Source organism: Strongylocentrotus purpuratus, unplaced genomic scaffold (assembly GCF_000002235.5).
Source record: "Strongylocentrotus purpuratus isolate Spur 01 unplaced genomic scaffold, Spur_5.0 spur5_scaffold_7, whole genome shotgun sequence".
Taxonomy (NCBI): domain Eukaryota; kingdom Metazoa; phylum Echinodermata; class Echinoidea; order Camarodonta; family Strongylocentrotidae; genus Strongylocentrotus; species Strongylocentrotus purpuratus.
Window position 1 is genome coordinate 36691358 of NW_022145613.1, and position 18174 is coordinate 36709531.

Below are 18174 nucleotides of genomic sequence, written 5' to 3' on the forward strand. Positions count from 1 at the left end.
CCACCGTCGCATTGAAACGCATGTAATGTGTTAGCTTTGTATGAAGTATATCCAGCCTATGGCTGAGCTTTTTGTCCAAAAGTGAATGAATAAAATGAATTTTGTTCAGCCTAAGAAACAGAGATTGTTACGTGTATAATTTTGTGAGAAATATGTGTGTCTTGTTACTTTTACAGAGAAAGGAGAGTCATACAGACATGATTAACATGTTTGCAGTTCCCTCAAACAATCTGAATGAAACCTAGTTTACTTACTTTTAAAAATTACAGAGTGCCATCAGTTAGGGAGATCACTAATGAATCAGCTAACCACTACCTACAATGCTTTAGAGCATGTACCTCATGCAATATTAGGATAAATAAACACAAACAAAATTGATAAATACATAAACGAAGAAATCTAGAAGCAGTAGAAAGTATAAGTGGTAAAAGGAGGAAAAAATAAGACGAGGAGGAAGTAGTAGTAGTAGAGGGGGAGGAGGAGAAGGAAGGAGGAGGAGGAGGAGGGGGGAAGGGTAGTAGTAGTAGTAGTAGTAGTAGTAGTAGTAGTGGAAGTAGGATTATTATTATTATTAGTAGTAGTAGTAGTAGTAGTAGTAGTAGTAGTAGTAGTAGTAGTCGTAGTAGGATCGAGTAGTAGAAGCAGGAGTAGTAGGAGTAGTCGTATTAGTATATAGTAACAACAGCAGAAGTAGCAGTAGTAGTAGTAGTAGTAGTAGTAGTAGTAGTAGTAGTAGTAGTAGTTAAGTAGTAGTAGTAGCAGTAGAAGTAGTAGTAGAAGTACTAGTAGCAGCCGTTGTAGTAGTAGAATTATATCAGCAGTGACAGTATTACTACAATAGCTAATAAGAGGAGGTACTGGTTTTCTTTTAGCTTCAGGTAACGTGTTCATTGGTTACAAATCTCATGCACAAACCGTTATTGAAATGGGGGCGCTCTTTCACAAACAAAAATGGTTGAATACTTCAAATACTGAGATTTAAAAATTCATTCAACACATTTTGGTTCGGTCGTTTTGGTATAAGGAACAATGTAGAAAAACACGTTTTAGGAGAAGCTAAATGCTGGATTGTCATTCTTGTGAAGCCCCCCCCCCCCTCCTTATTACGTGTCCTTCTTTGCTATTTTGTGGGTATGCTAATGTGTTCGATTTGGTAGTAATATTTTTGCTAGTGTCCCTATAAAAGGACATCTAATTCTTGCTTCGTTGTAGCGCCCTCATAGACCTGTCATATGCATATAATTTTTGAGTATTTTATAACAAACAAAAAAGAAAGAACTGTTTGTGATTTTTGAGTACTTGTGAGAGAAATATGTGAAAGGAGGGAGGGAGAGAGGGAAGGAGGGAGATAAAGGAAGAGAGAGAAAAGAGAGAGAGAGAGAGAGAGAGAGAGAGAGAGGTGCTCTCTATTAATTTATTGTCCCAAGTGAAAGAGCGCCATCAAAACTGTTCGTGGGGGAAAAAATCACAGAAATTACCCTTTACTCAAGGAAGGATAAATCTGGTTGCATTACTTGTGAAGGAAATTGTTCATAACTTTGTCTCTCTACTTTTGACAAATTATCACCTTCCTTTTCTTTATTCAAATGTCTGTATTTTTATTATGCTTCTCTTTTCGCTGTATCTGTTTTTATTTCCTGATTTCCACACCAATCAAATCATTGTTAAAAATTGCAATAAAATAAAATATAAACAAGTTAGGTATTAAGTTTCCCCATGGGTACTTTATGAGTTGAATTAGATCATTATTACAGTTACTATTACCAAAACAAAATTAAATCAACATCAGTCACAGAAGTGATGTACCATTTATGCTCTCGAAGTAAAAATATAAAATTTCTTTATCGAAATCGAATTCATTTGATGACAATTAGTTCTTTATGTATAGTTCCAAGTTGTATTAAGCGTTTTACCAATATAGTCTGTTACAAACCCTATACAACCTATGCTATCTTGAATCTGAAGACCGGGGTAATAATATATCTGTAAAGCGCTTAGACACATCATAGATTGATGTATTGAGCGCTATATAAAAGCGGAATATTATTATCCTTGTTATAAGACATTATACTTATACTCGTTGAAAATGTCAATTATAGATATTATTACCAACCACCCCCCCCCCCCTCCTTTCGCTTCTCTTAGTCTGGAGTCATCAATAAACTTTCAAAGTGAGTTATTGGTTGAATACATTCCTGACTGTCTCAAGAATAAATTGTTCTAATTTCTTCAAAAAATGTATGACTTTGGACAAAATGCCATAAGAGTATGGAACTGACCTTAAGTCCTGACATTCGGAAAAGATGATGATGACCTTTACTGAAATTCTGCAAAGTCATGTATACAGGCAGTGTTCTTAATTCTCGACGATTATGGAAATTAGGTTTTACAAGACATTATTCAAAGTGGGAAAAACAACAAATTGGTAAGAATGGGTTTAAGACTCCTACTAAGCCTGAAGGGACTGACTCTTCGTCCTATCTTCAGTAAGTCATATCTCTTTCCAACGGCCTTTTCTCTTGGGAGATCTTCCTCAAGTTTTAGGACAACCTCCAAGTTGTTCAACTTGTCATTTAATTAGCGTTCAACACGAGGATGCACTTTCAGAGGTCAAGTTCTGGTCTCCAAAGGGGGGAAGTCTTGAGGTTTTTAATTACATGATTTTCTGTTCCTCGCCGCCAGCCATTATTTTCCTAACGTCTGCGAGCTGATACTGCATAGCTACCCAATTCTGTTTAACTCTCTTTCTTTTAAGCTTGCCTTCTTTCGCCGCCATCCTCGTGATTCATCATAGAACGCGCTGGCTGCTTGGCTACAGTCCAGGGCAGTGCCGAGACACGGAGAAAAATCAAATCAGGAGATAAAAATGAGACGAATATGATATCTGTATCCTAGAAAAGACATGAAATTAAAATAAAGTCTAGGATAAGACTTGTGGATAGTTGCCATTAGTTTATTTGTTTATTTTGAGGTGTAGTTGAGATTTTATTTTGACGCCAAAATTTGACATGATGCCATTATGAGCTTGATACTTTAACTTCCTTGACGGCTAAATTTGGATAGCCCTATATAAGTAAGGCTAGCATTATTATGTCGCAGTGTGTTCAGTGTTTTTTCATGTATGAAGCATACACAGAAATAATAAGGTCTGGACCTAATTTAGAAGATGGCCTATGGAAGATGAGATAGTATAAAGTTCAAACAATAATTTTTTCTTACAATTTCATTTTGCCACGTGATTGTCTTTTTCTTGACTCTTGAAATAATCATATGTCTCATTTCAAATTATTATATTTATTCTTTTCTTTATAATTTGTCTGTCTACTTCACTTTTCTTCATCTAAGCATCTCTCCTCCCCTTCCTCCCAAAATCCCTTCTCTCATTCCCACCCCTCCCCCTCTCTCTCAATCATTATCTCTCTCTCTCTCTTTTTTTCTCTCTCTCTCTCTTCATTTTGGCCTCATTGTCTCATTTTTTTACCCAGAGTTTACTTTTCTTGTCAGAATCTCTCTCATTAAAATTCATGTTGTCCGCATCTTTGTAAATCTAATCATTCTACTTTTATTCATAAAACTTTCTTCCCTTTGCGCTTCCCACTCCTCTTCCTGCCCTCTCTCTCTCTCTCTCTCTCTCTCTCTCTCTCTTTCTTCATCTCTTTCTTTCTCTTTAACTCTCTCCCTCGTTTACAACTTAAATTATTTAAAAGCCTACTACAATTCCTTTCAAGTCTTTCTCGTTCAGCTATGTTAAAAAAAAGAGAAATACAAAATCGATTTGTTAGTATTCAATCGCATATTTAATGCTTCACAAACCGGCAAGTGGTTCTTTTTTCTCATACAAATATTTACAATATTTTCAGCACTTATTCTCATTATGGTTTATAAACTTGCACACAGTACGTTTTTCTAATATTTTATTGTTTGTTTCACATTTTCTTTTATCGGTATGCATCCTTTATCATTATGATGCGAAAACAACGTGTAAAAGCAATATGACAAATATAAAAAGAACTCTTTACGAAAATATATATTCAACTTTCACTCATCAGCCTTGTGTAAACTATATACACCATAATACAATACAAAATAATCACAAATCGAATACATTTTACATTACATAAGACGAATTCGGTATAATAATTCGATAAGTATTTCATCTTTTGGCTTGTCTAACAGTCACTAAATGGGGATTTTTTTTTAATACTGTTAAATGAATTTCATTAAAAAAAAATTGAAAATGACAAATCCACCTCATATCAACAATGGCTTACACGTTTCAAATAAATAAAATGTTATGGTGGAGTAAGTTTGAATTTGACATATATGGGGACGATATGCTATATATATTTAGCCCAGAAAAGTGTGTTTATTTTTCATCACAAGGTGTCTATTTAGTTAATAGGGAAAGGTACACACATTAATATCTTGCAGCATAATTAAAACTGGATCACATGACACATTAATTGATAAACATTGATAAATCTTACCTCTGAAAGCTATAGCATTAATTTCATATCTGACTATCTATATTTTAATGGGCCAGTGCTATTAAGGCTATATTCAAGAATTCTAATAGTCAAAAAGTTGTCGTTTTATATCATTAGTTTAGCATTTCAGATGTGTAATTTGGTACAAAAGACTAGGTGGCTATGTAATGTATGTGACTCCTATGTAGACGCGCATTTAGGCTGGATACCGTTATTAAGGAAACTGAATTAAAAATGTATCTTTATTCATATCGTAACAAAAGAGAGTTATTGTGTTTGAAATCAAATAAGATGCATTCAAATATATATGTAGCCATTATGAATGATTTCAATAATATTAAAAACAGCATATTATGACGCATTCAGATAATCATGATCCAGACAAAATGTCATACAACTTCCTCAGCGTTTCCATTTTCTTTTGATAACACTTCATAATGATTAGAATAACCGGTAGTCACATGTTTTGTACCAACCATTGTATTTGTTGTTAATTATGTATGGACCGTTTCATCTCTGAAATAATTGTATAATATTTGGCAATTCATTTAAATTTCTTTCTAAATAGCTCCATTATCAGCACCAGAAAAGGAAATATTTCTGATTTGGGTTTACAAAATAACAAAGTGATAATACTGCTCTGTATATTCATTAACATTAGCACACATTTCAATGAAAGTTGTAAGAATAAAATACCACGACAAAACGATTCTTACACACCGTGTAAGAAGCTATATAGGATAACATTGGCACCTATATCATTTCTTAAACAAATTTATATAATCTCTCTAAGATGATGAGAGTGTTTGTTGTCACAAAGATGTTGTATACGAAGATATTTCATTCCAAAATTAAAATATATCATCACCACTCAAAGGGAAATATATAACACTATTTACCAACATGGCAAAGTGATAATAAGCACCTACACTATGTATTCATCATGCCGTTACTCGGAACAATCACGGAATAACAGCGTCTCTAAAGACTAATTTTAGTATCATAACCCGAAACAGTTACCATTTTTTCTGATTCTGATTGGAAACGTGATTGAATTGTCAATTAAAATGTATTCGTATTCGTCATACTAAGGATTCTCCCAAGTTTACTCTTTTTATCATTAGTACTGTAGTACCACATAAAATCACGTATACTTGAACCGTTCCCTTTCCACGTTGCTCTGCAGTAATCACTTTATACACATATAAACATAAACAAGGAAGCAATTCAAGTATGCAAACAAATTCATCATAAATAATAACTATCTTAGATACATTGTCATGCAATTATATACTATTAGCTTCATAAGTGAATCCACAGCAGAGAGAGTGATATTGAGAGAGCGATGCGGGTAATAATTATGGCGTCTTCCATTTGTGCATGCTTTTCTTCGATTTGCTTGAACAGAATGTCACGTGACATGGATTTCCAGCCAATCAGCTGTTGATATACGTCTGCGCTCTACGTGCCTTTGCCAAACGACATGAACAGAGTCCAACTCATTGCGTACACGCTGCAAAATGACCATTCATTTAAGTGATCTTAAATAACAAAGTGTAGAAGGTTTCATTCATAATCACGTATTTCAGGCTATTGATGGACAGGAAACATTTATATTGATTATTTGATAATTTATATCAAAACAATAGCCTGCCCATCGAGATTCGAAATATCTTCGAATGTTCACGAGTCCTTTGATGTGAAGTGCCATTTCATGTAGAAGTCAAGATTTCATACTGCACCTCAGTTCAGTCATTACCAAGTTCTTCATCACGCCTGGTACTCCTGCATGGAAACCAGACATGGTTCCCTTGACTACAAGCATCTGTGCACGGTCCGAAACGACGTGCACTCTTCACATTTTACTTTACAGCACCAATGAAACGTGCAACTGCATCTCTCTTTGACCTTGATTTCAGTTGTCGTAGACCCTCTCGAGCAGCACATAAGATCGCACCCATCCACGCCCAGTGACGTGGCGTTGCATTCCCGCCCTCTCGTTCCGGGCGTGCCGAACTTATCATTCCGCTCGCAAAAATCAGGCGAGTTTTCGAAATACACCAGATCTCGTGAGGCTGGCTGCTTGTGAGATGGGTTGTAAGGCACGAAGCTTGATTCGGTTTCGCGGTCGCTCGGACTGCCGTCATTTCTCATGGTGACGCGGGAGGCGCCGTCGAAACGCTCTTTGATGAGCTCACCCACCGTTCTGAAGGTTGGTAGTCTCATCCAACATGTCTCTATGGTACAACTCCCCGACATCCCGTGGCATTTACATTCTCGACGCATCTCACTGGATACAGTCTACGGTTAGGAGAGAAAGGGAAAGGAGAAAGAGAAAATACACTATTAATATGGAGTCTTGAACTTCGAATTTCAAAGAAAATGTATTCATTACAAAGACAAATGTAATCATCTTCATTTATATGTGTACATTCATAATATGAAAAAGCATCTGACTGACTGGCTAATCATTAATGTAATATTTGTCTATACATTAAGTATTAGCGATCTTAATGTCTTCATAATGTTTATAAGTATGCTTAAAGGAGTTTTCATTAAGTATCCATTCCTTCTATTCCCTGAACTACCTACTAACAAACAAGGGTGCAATCGGGGTGCATATTCTCATCCACCTACGAGTATTTGGCAGAGGGTGCTGATATATTAGCAGAATTGCATCCTGATTTCTTAGTGTGATAGTAAATTTCTTTTCCCCCAAATACATTTATTTTACTTCCCATTCTACCCCTTGAGGGTTTTTTCTCTAAAAACCTGCCTTTACTTGTATACACCCCAAATAATTTAGTGTTGGGCAAAGAACGATGAAAAAGAAAACCATTCGAACTTTCTTGAACAAACAGTAATATTAAGTTGTAGAGTTGGTAATGATTGTAAGATTATGACATTTCTTAGAACGACATTTACCAGAAAATCAACTCAATAATGAAGATGGGAAATCTGATAGTGAAGAACTATAAAGAAGCAAATCACAGGATGCGGTTCCAATCATTTCGACTAAAGCGCCATTCAAGAAGCTGAGGCGGCATGCTCACAGACTTCAGAGGGATTTTACGATCTCTTGAAGGAGAAACGGGTGAAAAGAAGCACCGTTTTAAGAGCGTTTTCATTTCAAAAGCGGTCCCATTTGCTTTAGTCACTTCGCCTATTTCTCTTCTCAATAGCCGCTTAGTAAACACCGTCAATTTGGAATACGGGTTCGCTTTTGTGTAAAGTTCCGCGCGGTTTTTTCTCATTTTGCCAAATTGCCTCTTATTTCATGAGAATAGTTTCAAGATCCATTTTAATTTCCTTTTTTCGCTGGTAGACATCCCAGTAAGACGAACGAGGTAGTAAAATAAGAAAAGATGGTAGATGCACTTTGAACATAAATCCAAGAAGGTACATAAGATACGACCTCCCATGTTTTCAAATCATTAAAACTTTACCATGTTGACATAATGATATTTGTCTGAAATTATAGTCATGAAAGTCAAAATTGAACCCATCAGGCTTTTTGTCCTCAGGCAGTCTCGTAAATCTCAATTATTAGCTGCCTCAAATTTCCAAGTTTCATGACAAAAAAACAAAACTTGGCTTCAAAATAGTCAATAATGATCATAAAGCAACAACTTGATATTTTTCTACATTATTGTGTACAATTTTTGTATATTCATCAACCTGCTGTCTTTACTTTTTTAGACACGTATGGTCTTGAAAAGTTTGGGGTTGTATCATAATTTTCTCTTTCAAAATCGTCAAGTTTATTTATACAACAGACTGAAAGTTTTGTTTTAAGTATTCTTACTTTTCTGCCTGCTTCGTTATTATGTAGGTTCATAGCATGTCTGAGATCTCGTCCTTTCTCGCCCGAGTCTACGAACTTCTTGCCGAATCGGTGGCCGAAGTCAGCGTTGTCACTGCAGCCGCCCCACTCCCAATCGTTTCCGCTGTCACCACGGAACTTGTAATCACACGTGCAAGACTCGATCGTTCCTTCGCTACACGACCTCGCTACGGAGTGTGTCACTGCTGCGCTGGTTATTGAGTAGATGAATGATGTTTCTCGACAACCTGATCAGAAAAAGACAGAGAAACAAGGGGAAAGAATGTTAAATTTATTATTATACATTGTGGTTCAGCTCTCTTTGCTATGGTGCTGGTTTGATAAATCCATATCGATCTTCTTTTTTTAAATTCTCAACCTACAACGCAAACTTAGTCAGCGTTTTTAACAGTTTATAAAGGGAAAAAATACAAGAAACTGACGATGCCATTTGACATTTACTTGTATAAATGTGACCAAATTACAGTTGTGTATCCTTTGCGTGATAACAATAAGCAAGATAACAAATTTCGGATAGATTACAGCAGTCGAACATGATTATTCTCATTAGTTCAATACGGTATTTCGAAACAAGAGCTTTGACATTAACATTAAATACTAGGAGCTTAATTCGTAAATTGTTGGCATGTTTCTTTGTTTTTTAGCTAGGTAGATTCAACAAAATGATAATGAAGATCAGAGACATGAGCAACATTAAACCAAACTAAAGGTGTTGTTTGATAATTATCATCATAAATAATATTGAACCTTGGAAATATCGAACAGTAGGCGAATTATTCTATACTAATGACGAGGCATTTTCATGATTGCATTCGTCATAGTGAAAGTAAGGCGTGGTGCAGAATTAAGATGGCACCATCTTGATGAGCAGGGGTGTTTTTCTACTTCGTTCCTCCAAGTTTACAGGAAGATACTGGTTCCGGGTCAAGTTGGGGTGAGTCATTGAAAGACTTGCCTTTCAACATGACAGTTTAACAATCGTTATCCAAGATTATAACCTCTAAAAGCGGGTTAAGAGATTCCCTCTCCGTTAGTCATTCTTGATGACATTGGGCAGACATAGGTTACAGGTATCAATAACAGCTTAACGGAGATTAGGGTTATTAAGCGCTGAATAAGGCATCAAGAGCAATCGAATTCGTTGCGGCTTGCGGGATACTTGGAACACGCGGGCGATAGTAATTCTTTGGCGATCAATTGTGTTAGTTCGTTCTATTCAATCAGTCAATTGTATTTAAAGCGGGTAATATAAATAGTCAAAAGCGATACTGAAGTGTCAAAAATGCGAACGATTATAAAAGAATTTGATCTAATCAATAGACACGTCGGTTCTTTGAACAGTTGGGCCGATTTTCACACGTACGTGTTTTTGAACGTCGATTGTATTATTGTTACAACGCGTCCAGGCATGCGTGGGGCTATATGCATCGGCTGCGGTGTTGTTAGACCGGACAAGAGATCTCAATAAACTCTACCTTTCTCTTAAACAAAGAGATTTAGCCGCCGATCAATGACTTTGATAGGATTTTAAGAAAAAAGAGGGCAACATCTTTTGAGATGCTCGTAAACTTTGAGCAGGTTGACCGTTCTGCATGAGTCAAGGAGGACAAGGTACACCAAAATGGTCAACAACATCAGATGTATAAGACTCTTAAACCGCTCATTCCAATGTCGTGAGCAGGGGCGTAGACAACGGGGGGGATGAGGGGGATGCATCCCCCCCCCACCTCACAAGGTGGGGGGGATGGCATGTACAATCATCCCCCCCAGGTTTTGGGGAATGATATTTGCTTACTTATTAAGTCATAATGATGATTATAATAGTAATAATAATAATGATAACAATTATAATATTAATATTAATAATAATTATGATGATGATAATAATAATCCTCATCATTATTGTGTTTATTGTTATTAGCCGCATTCACACGGTGAAAGCCAATTCAGACGGTAAAAAAAAGAAAATCTTACAAGTATTTTGTGGTTATCTTGTGGTTTGGAAACCACAAGATTAAACTGGCGCGGATCTACGGGGTGGGGGGGGTTTAGGGGGTTTAAACCCCCCCCCCTTGGGCGGCCCAAAAAAACAAATTTAAAAAAAAGGGAAAAAAAAAAAAAAGAAAGAAAAAAGAAAAAAAAAAAGAACGCACGCTGGAGAGAAACCCTTTCAAGTGCAAATATTGTGAGAAGATATTCAACTCATCTGGTAACTTAACCAAACACATGATAACTCTGGATATAACTGGGTATTTAACTGTTACTTGATTTAAAAAGACGTTATCATGCACTGCTTTTTATGGTCTCCATTGTGTTAATAGATGCCAGGAAAACATCACTTACGGGGTTCAAATAAACACCCCAAAAAAAATCGGCTCGCCGCTTCGCGGCTCGTGGACGATGCTCCGCATCGTCATTATTTTGGTCAACCCCCCCCCCCTTAGCAAAAAGCTAGATCCGCCCCTGAGTCATCCCCCCCAGGTGTACGAACCTGTCTACGCCACTGGTCGTGAGACCTACAATTCTGAACATGATTAATCATTAATTACCTATATTTTGTCATAATAGTTATGCTTCGAATACTTCGCTTGGTATCGGTTCATTATCATGATAACTCGTGAAAGTGGCAACTCAAAAGTTAAATGGTTCAATTAAGAAAAAAAATTCTGGTCAGAATTTGTAATGACACAAAAGAATAGCACATTTAGATCGGGGCTATCATTTTGAAGAACATAGATTTGGAATGTGATAAGATAACGGAACACCTCAGGAGAGCTTTTTAGGGGAAACATGAAGTTATTTTGGAAAAAGGGGGAAATAGGGTCGGAAGTTCGAGATTAAGAGTGAGGAGAATAAAGCAGTCAAGAAGGAGGTGAAAGAGTAGAACATATAAGAATATGTGAATTGCTGTTTGTTGGTGATGCATGGGAAGTTAAACTTGAACTTGAACTCGAATACTTGTAAATTTGGCTGCTTTTCTATTAGCACTCTTTTTCAACTTCTCCAATCTATATTTATGACTGTTCCCTCCCTCCCCACTTCACCCTCTTTTACCCATCACCCCTCCCCCTCTCTCTCCCCTCTCTCTCTCTCTCTCTTTCTCTCTCATTCCCTGTTCTACCCCTTCTTACTCTTTTTTCTTCAAGAACACTTCATCTCTCTCGAGACATCAACCCGTCCTTCCGTTTCCCCCTCCTCATCTTTTGACACTGAAGCTCGCCGCCAAATAGTAAACAAACTTTTCGACTGAAGTTTTCTCCCTCTCGCTCCGCTTTGTCTACGGTGTCCTCGAAGACGGATTAAGGGGATACCATGCTCTATTTATTTCCCCAAGCCCTATGCGCGTTGATGTATTCCTTCTAAGCGTTCGTTGCTATGGATGAAAGGAGAAATGAGGTCCATTGAAGGTGTTCCTAGGTTTTTTGAAACGCTTATCTTTGGCATTTCATTTTCATAAATGTATGTGCATTTAACTTTGAGTTATGCATTTTAAAATCAGGCCGATACGGGTAAGTTTATACTAGGAATGAGTTTTAAAAAGTAATCAGTCGTTCACTGATTTTCTAAACTTTCTTAATTACTAATACGTGCATTAATGTCATTAGATCGTCTAATTCATTTGGTTTTGTATACACGTAGCTTAATTTACTCGAATATATATGTAGTTAGATTTCGCACAATGATAATCAGACTCCCATTCTCTTGAAATTTTGCTGATGTTTCGCTATTCCGCCATATTTTATAAAGCAATCTATCTGAATGTCGATTATTAATTGGTGTTGACAGTGACGAAACTACTTCCTATTTCGAATTCTCGCTGTTCCTGTGTTTCACGGTCTTACCTCGATGACTCGTTCAAACGCTCTTCAGCAGCTCAAATTGACCAAATAATTGGGGAAGGGGTGAATTCCCTTTGCCCCGGGGTTCAACAAAAGTTATCCGCACACAAGAGAGAAAACACATGAAAATATTTCAAAATTCAGTATTTGTCAATGTGGATATATCTTTCCGATTTTTAATCGGATATTTTCGACGGTGTTAACTTCAAAGAAGCAAAGCGGGAGGACTGTCGGCACTTAAAAAGGAGACGAGTGGTTTGAGCACTGGACTAGTGATGCCAAGGTCATTGGGTCAAGTCGTTGCGAGACAATTGGTCTTTTTTTTTTTTTTTACTAATTAGTATTAATTGGTCTTATTAGGTTAATAATCGTAATAACGGATAGCTTAGTATTATGCGAGTTGAACCATTATGGAAATTTAAAAAGAGAGAAAAAAGGCAGATACAGCGAACCAAGGGTACCTCACCCTCCGCTACCTCCCTTTCTTCACCCCCCCCCCCCCTCTCTCTCTCTCTATTGCGCTTTCTCTTTTACATACACTCTCTAAGCAGATGTCTAGAATAGAAATTCCAAAACCTAACTTGGGATACGTTTTTCGACAGCTGCGACTGACAGGATACATCATAACACCTTCGCAAGTTTCGTCCATATCAAAACATTTTTGCATGAGTCATGCTCACGAAAACCTATCCTAGCTAAAGTGTCACATTATCTCTTTCCAATTGCGAGATGGTTTCTCAAATGCATCTAGTCTTAACGGGGACCAACGCGTAGTAGGTCTTGAAGATTCGTTCAGATTAAGCTGGATAACACGAAGAATTTCGATATAGTTTTTTGATCGGTGACGGCCAAGGCGTATGTTGCCGATATGTTGACGAAGGGTGACGAAGATAAGTCGGTACTGTTTGGAGACGTTTGACCATGAACTGAACGCACCCTACTCTTTCAGGGTTTTATCATGGACAATCCAGCACTCTCGTCTATGGATGTCAAGTGTAAATTTGAAGCAAAGGAGAGAAGAAGGGAGGGAAACATTGAACCCTCAAAGGCGTGAAAATAATATTTCGTCGAAGCGTTGAGCTAATTGTTTTCCGGTGGTAACTAAGATCACCGAAAATCCTATCAAATATATTCACGACCCCCTATCGATCGGCAGCGACCGTTCCTCTACCAAAGAAGCAAGATTCCCCTAGATTTGTTACCTTCCACCTTTTTATCCTTCTTATTCTTCTATTTCTTCTTGATTTGGAATCCCGGCGGGAGACCATAGCAGACGACAAGGCGCCAGAGCGGACTGCTTTTCCGTTTTATACCGGGTTACGGCGCGAGCACTGTGCTTTTTCATTGGTGATGGCGATGACTGAAGAGTGTAGCTTAGGTGGAGAAGGAATCGAGCCCGACAAGCCATCCTTAAACCCCACTTTATGGAACAAGAGGGTCGAGTGAAGGGTGTCAGAAGGGGTTAAGCGGGCAAGGATTGTTCCTCTAAATTTTCAACCCAAACGTCTTCCACTCAGAGACATATGTGACGCGTTAACGTACTCTATGACATCTTTCGTCATCCTATTATAGTATTCGTATTCCTTCTCTTGAACGAGAAATCTAGACATATGACTCTTCCGTTTTTCCCTACTTTGATATAGATTCTTCCACAGAGAATTATTCATCGTTTTGAGAGGCTGTACTATCTACATTTTGAAGCTTTGAAATATAAAGACATTCCATGATAATGACATGCCTGTAATAAATATACATTTTTCCTTTCAACTCTAGAATTTGTTTCATCTCATGATTATGTAATCAATCAGCGATGAGTTGATGTGAATCATTTGCATCGATTAAAAGTGGCCCATTTCTCATTCAAGTATCATGCGAGAAGTATACGCTGACTTTCTCTTTACGAGATGTATCATATTTCTACATAGCTATTACAATTTCAGTTATTATATAAGAGAGATCTCTAAACTAGTAGTTTTTTCTTCTTCAAGTAATGTGTTATCAATCCGTTTCTTTTTTCTGAAACTAGACATATAAAACACTGCTCAAAAAAGATGATAGGAATAGTAAGTTACAATAACAATACTGTAATCATAATTGTATGGATATTTGCAATATACTCAAATCGGACTGATTTCTCACAAATTGGTAAACATTCATAAAGAGGTGGATTAAAATCATTGTCCAAGAAAAGAAATTTGATAAAACCCCGTTCACATAGGATAGAAATAATAGTGAAATTTGCAGTTTTTAGATGTGAAAGGGTTGCTCCATTGTAATATGAGGTCAAATGATGGATATATTTCAGTCAAAAACCGCCCTTAACCACAGCGTCGATGAGCAAAGGGGTGTAGAGGGGATAAGGTTCTGTGGTTGCCATGTCATAGCATGTAGTGAAAACGCTAGCCTCCCAAAGGATCTCAAGTTTTTGAGAAATACTTCAACATTTCCCTGCGTCATCCTCCCCCAACTCCAAAATATTGACATCGACCGCGCGGGCAACGATAAACTCCTTGGCCGGGATTCATACAACATGAGATCGCAAAGACTTTCGATAAACCAACCTACGGCCATTCCTATAGCATTGTTCTTCACCTATTTGAACGTGTGAACATGACAATGACATGTTACATATGATAAACATAGTTTGATGTTGTAACTGGTAAGGCGCCGTTTGAACAGGTATTAATTAATATTTCTATAGGCAATATATAAAATGGTGTTAGCATTTTCCTTTCTTTGATTTGTAAAAGTTTTTGTGATCGTATTAAAAGCGTCCAACCTTAAGTCTAAGCTTAAGTGTGGAGATTAGGTCTAAATAGACAGACAAAACTCATACCATTATGAATAAATGTATCGTTTCAATTTTATGACAGCATTTATCTCGTTCTTTCATATTTTTTTTCTTCACATAACACATGTAGCAGTAATCAAATGCCAAGAAAAAGGAGATAACACTTGGCGCTCCGTAGTGCACTGTTGAACGACGTTATTCCACTCTCATTAATATGAGCCTTTATAAAACTTGATCTTTAACAGTGATTGAGTGTGAATATTTAGCTTATTTCTTAATTCATACATGTGAAGTCATATTCAGGTATTCCTAAGCCAATGAAAAAACTTACATTTTGAAGAAAAACTTGATTACATTTGCTTTAAAAATATTATGACACGTTTATAAATAAAGTTGAATTAAAAAAATTATCATCTTATGAAATTATCTGTGAAAATAATCATATGGGTGCCGAAAATCAATTCATGGAAATTGTTGATATGGCATGCAGGTCAGCTGAACTTTAAGATTTGATCTTTAAGAGGTGTGAGTAAATGAGAATAGTGTGACATCGCACTTCAGCAATGACATTACCTGAACTACGACTATAGGTGTCCCAAGGTGCGTTATTACTGACACAATGTAAAACGCCCATAATGATGCAGGGCTGTACCCCCGAAACCTCCCCATACCACAAAGGAATTTCAAGTTCCTTCCCCCTTTTCTTTGTTTCAATCATCATAATGAGTCGACTTTAAAGTGACGGTCTCGTAAACAGCCATCCTGCCAAAATCTGCTAGCTCGTAAGAACCGTGTAACGGTCTCTCTCAGCGCTATGCTATGCCTGTCTTCTCTTGCGACTCAATTACCGCAACTCAGGCCGCGGTTCTCCGGGGAAGTTGCCCCGTCACATTCCACCGTCACTAGGGGTGGTCGCCGGCATCTTTCCATCCTTTGCCAACTTTTTTTTCTTCTCCTGCATCCTTTTCTTCAATATTTCCCTCCCCGTTTCCCACACTCTTTCTCTCTCTTTCTTCCATTCTCTTTATATCCTTTCCGCGCACTCACAGAAATACTGAATGATGGAGCGACAAAGGATCGCGTAAAAAATGAAAGGGGTAAAAAACTCGGGGAGGAAAGAGGGTCGGTGATTGAGCGTAACAGGTGAATGAGAGCTTGCTACAGTGTACAAATTGCTTTCCACTTCCTACGATGTCAGAATGAAATTGAAACTTTTTAAAGGGCCAACCATTCTCCGCCCATCTCAAGACGTGAAGAGAGTAATCTGCTTTGAATGTTGGAGCAACTATTTTCGGGTCCGAAGATGACGAAGCAAGAAATTGGCGTGTTTCAAAATTTCTTGCCGAACATGCCAAAGGGCATTGTGACAGGGTAAAAAAAGTAATGGTTTAAATATGGTATCTTAATGGCTTAATGGGATTTAAGACTTCTTTTCTTTGATATGAATGAAAATTTTGATTAAATAAATATGATCTTTCTCTTTTCCTCACCCTCCAACACATAAATGTAAATATTAGGTCGCATTAGAGTGTCTATATTTTCCTCCATGTAACCTCGTATATATTCTGGATGATATTTGATTTGCATTTTTACCCATTCTCCAATACCTGCACAATTACAAGATCCTGATTTCTGTTTTTCAGTTGACTCCTCGCCATTTTAAACATTATGTTACAAATGACGTTAGGACGCTGTTGCAAAGATGTGCGTTGAGCTGGTGGTCTAATGGTAGACAAGAGAAATATCTGACACCTCAAGTCAGGGTGATAATGGAAGAACAAGTTTCTGTTTCATTTAGAAACCGATCAGCTAATCATTCAATAACATCGCAGTTTGTGATGATAAGTGGAACCTCAAAAGGGGGTGATCTTTTCTACTTGTCGATATGGTCGACACTTGTATAGCCATTAATAAAATCACCAGACCATCGTTACTGACCAATTCATACATATATACTTATGCGAATCACTAAACATGTAATGACGGACACTGATTGGTCTACTATATGTATCACGTGATCGCAATAAGTAGATGGGCGCCACGTAATGTTTCAGCACGACAATTAAGCTTAAGAAGAAGCGTAAAGTAAGATACAATTATTGTTGACATTTACAACATTACAAGTCGTTAATTCGTTACTTCTCAGACTATCTGTGACGTGACCCAAAAGTAACGATGCTCGGGTGGACCAAATGATCTGATTTCTCCCGACTATCTTCTGAAATATTCAATCGAGACATCCCGGTGATAAAAGCTAACATCAAACGGGAGCTTCTTTCATCGCTCTATATTAGAACGTTGACATCTGACTGAAACAGACTTATCAAGCCCGTGCAAGTTAGTGTTGACATAACTTGTAACGAAGAGAAGGTGAATATTGAGAGCCCAGTTTCAGATTCAAAAGAGACAAACTTTACTGTCAGGTTTGATAAGAGACCAAAAATGCGTGTCCATCTGTGTAGTCAAGATGAAATACTTCAGACACACTAACAGATGATCGGGTATAGGAGTGGAAGACAGGATGATAGTAGATGCGTTACTACTGAGCATCAGTAATTCAATTCATCATAATAGTTTCAGATGAAAAACATTTTATATTACATAACCAAGAAAACTCAATTTGGGAACATGTCAGATCCAATGAATGAAATGAAATGAACAAAACAATTATCCTTTTTATTTTCATTTTGTTACAAGTAGACTTCCTGAGTGTCGTATTCGGAAGGGAAGTCATCTTATTTGTTTAGGTAGATGCTACGAAGTTTCGAAACATGTCTTGACAATTTCGTCATGATTATGTTGAGATGTTTTCGTCTTTTGCGACGTGGTAGGTCTATTGTTTTCAAGACGAGAACATTCAATGAATAGGGTGACATAATGTGAATAAAGACGATGAAGACGGGATGACAAGGATGCAAAGATATGTTAATAATTCCATTGTATTGCTAGAGCTAATGGTGGTGACGATGGTAGTTGCTAAGATCGTTTCGTCATAAAATAACAACATCCTAAATGGAACAGTAAAAATTCAAAGGAACTGTCATTAAGGAACATCTTTAGTACATTTTGTTCTTTGCTCCTCTCACTGTAAGCTTTAATTCGTTTCAATAAGTAATAACCTTCAAAGAAATGAGAAAGAATTAGTTTTCTGCTTTAAACGCAATCTGGCGCTATAAATTTAAATCAATTTTTTAAGAAAGAGATGATAGGTCT

At 37.2% G+C, this 18174-nt stretch overlaps 1 protein-coding gene across 1 annotated transcript in view; it reads right to left on the minus strand.

The window, feature by feature from the left end:
• Positions 1-5614: 5614 nt before the first annotated feature.
• The window catches only part of wnt1 (Wnt-1 protein), a 36373-nt gene continuing 23813 nt past the window's right edge, over positions 5615-18174 (minus strand). Inside the window, 2 exon segments of the mRNA NM_001123500.1 lie at positions 5615-6788; positions 8293-8558. Of these exon segments, the coding sequence (NP_001116972.1) occupies positions 6303-6788; positions 8293-8558 (752 nt within the window). The 3' untranslated portion in view covers positions 5615-6302.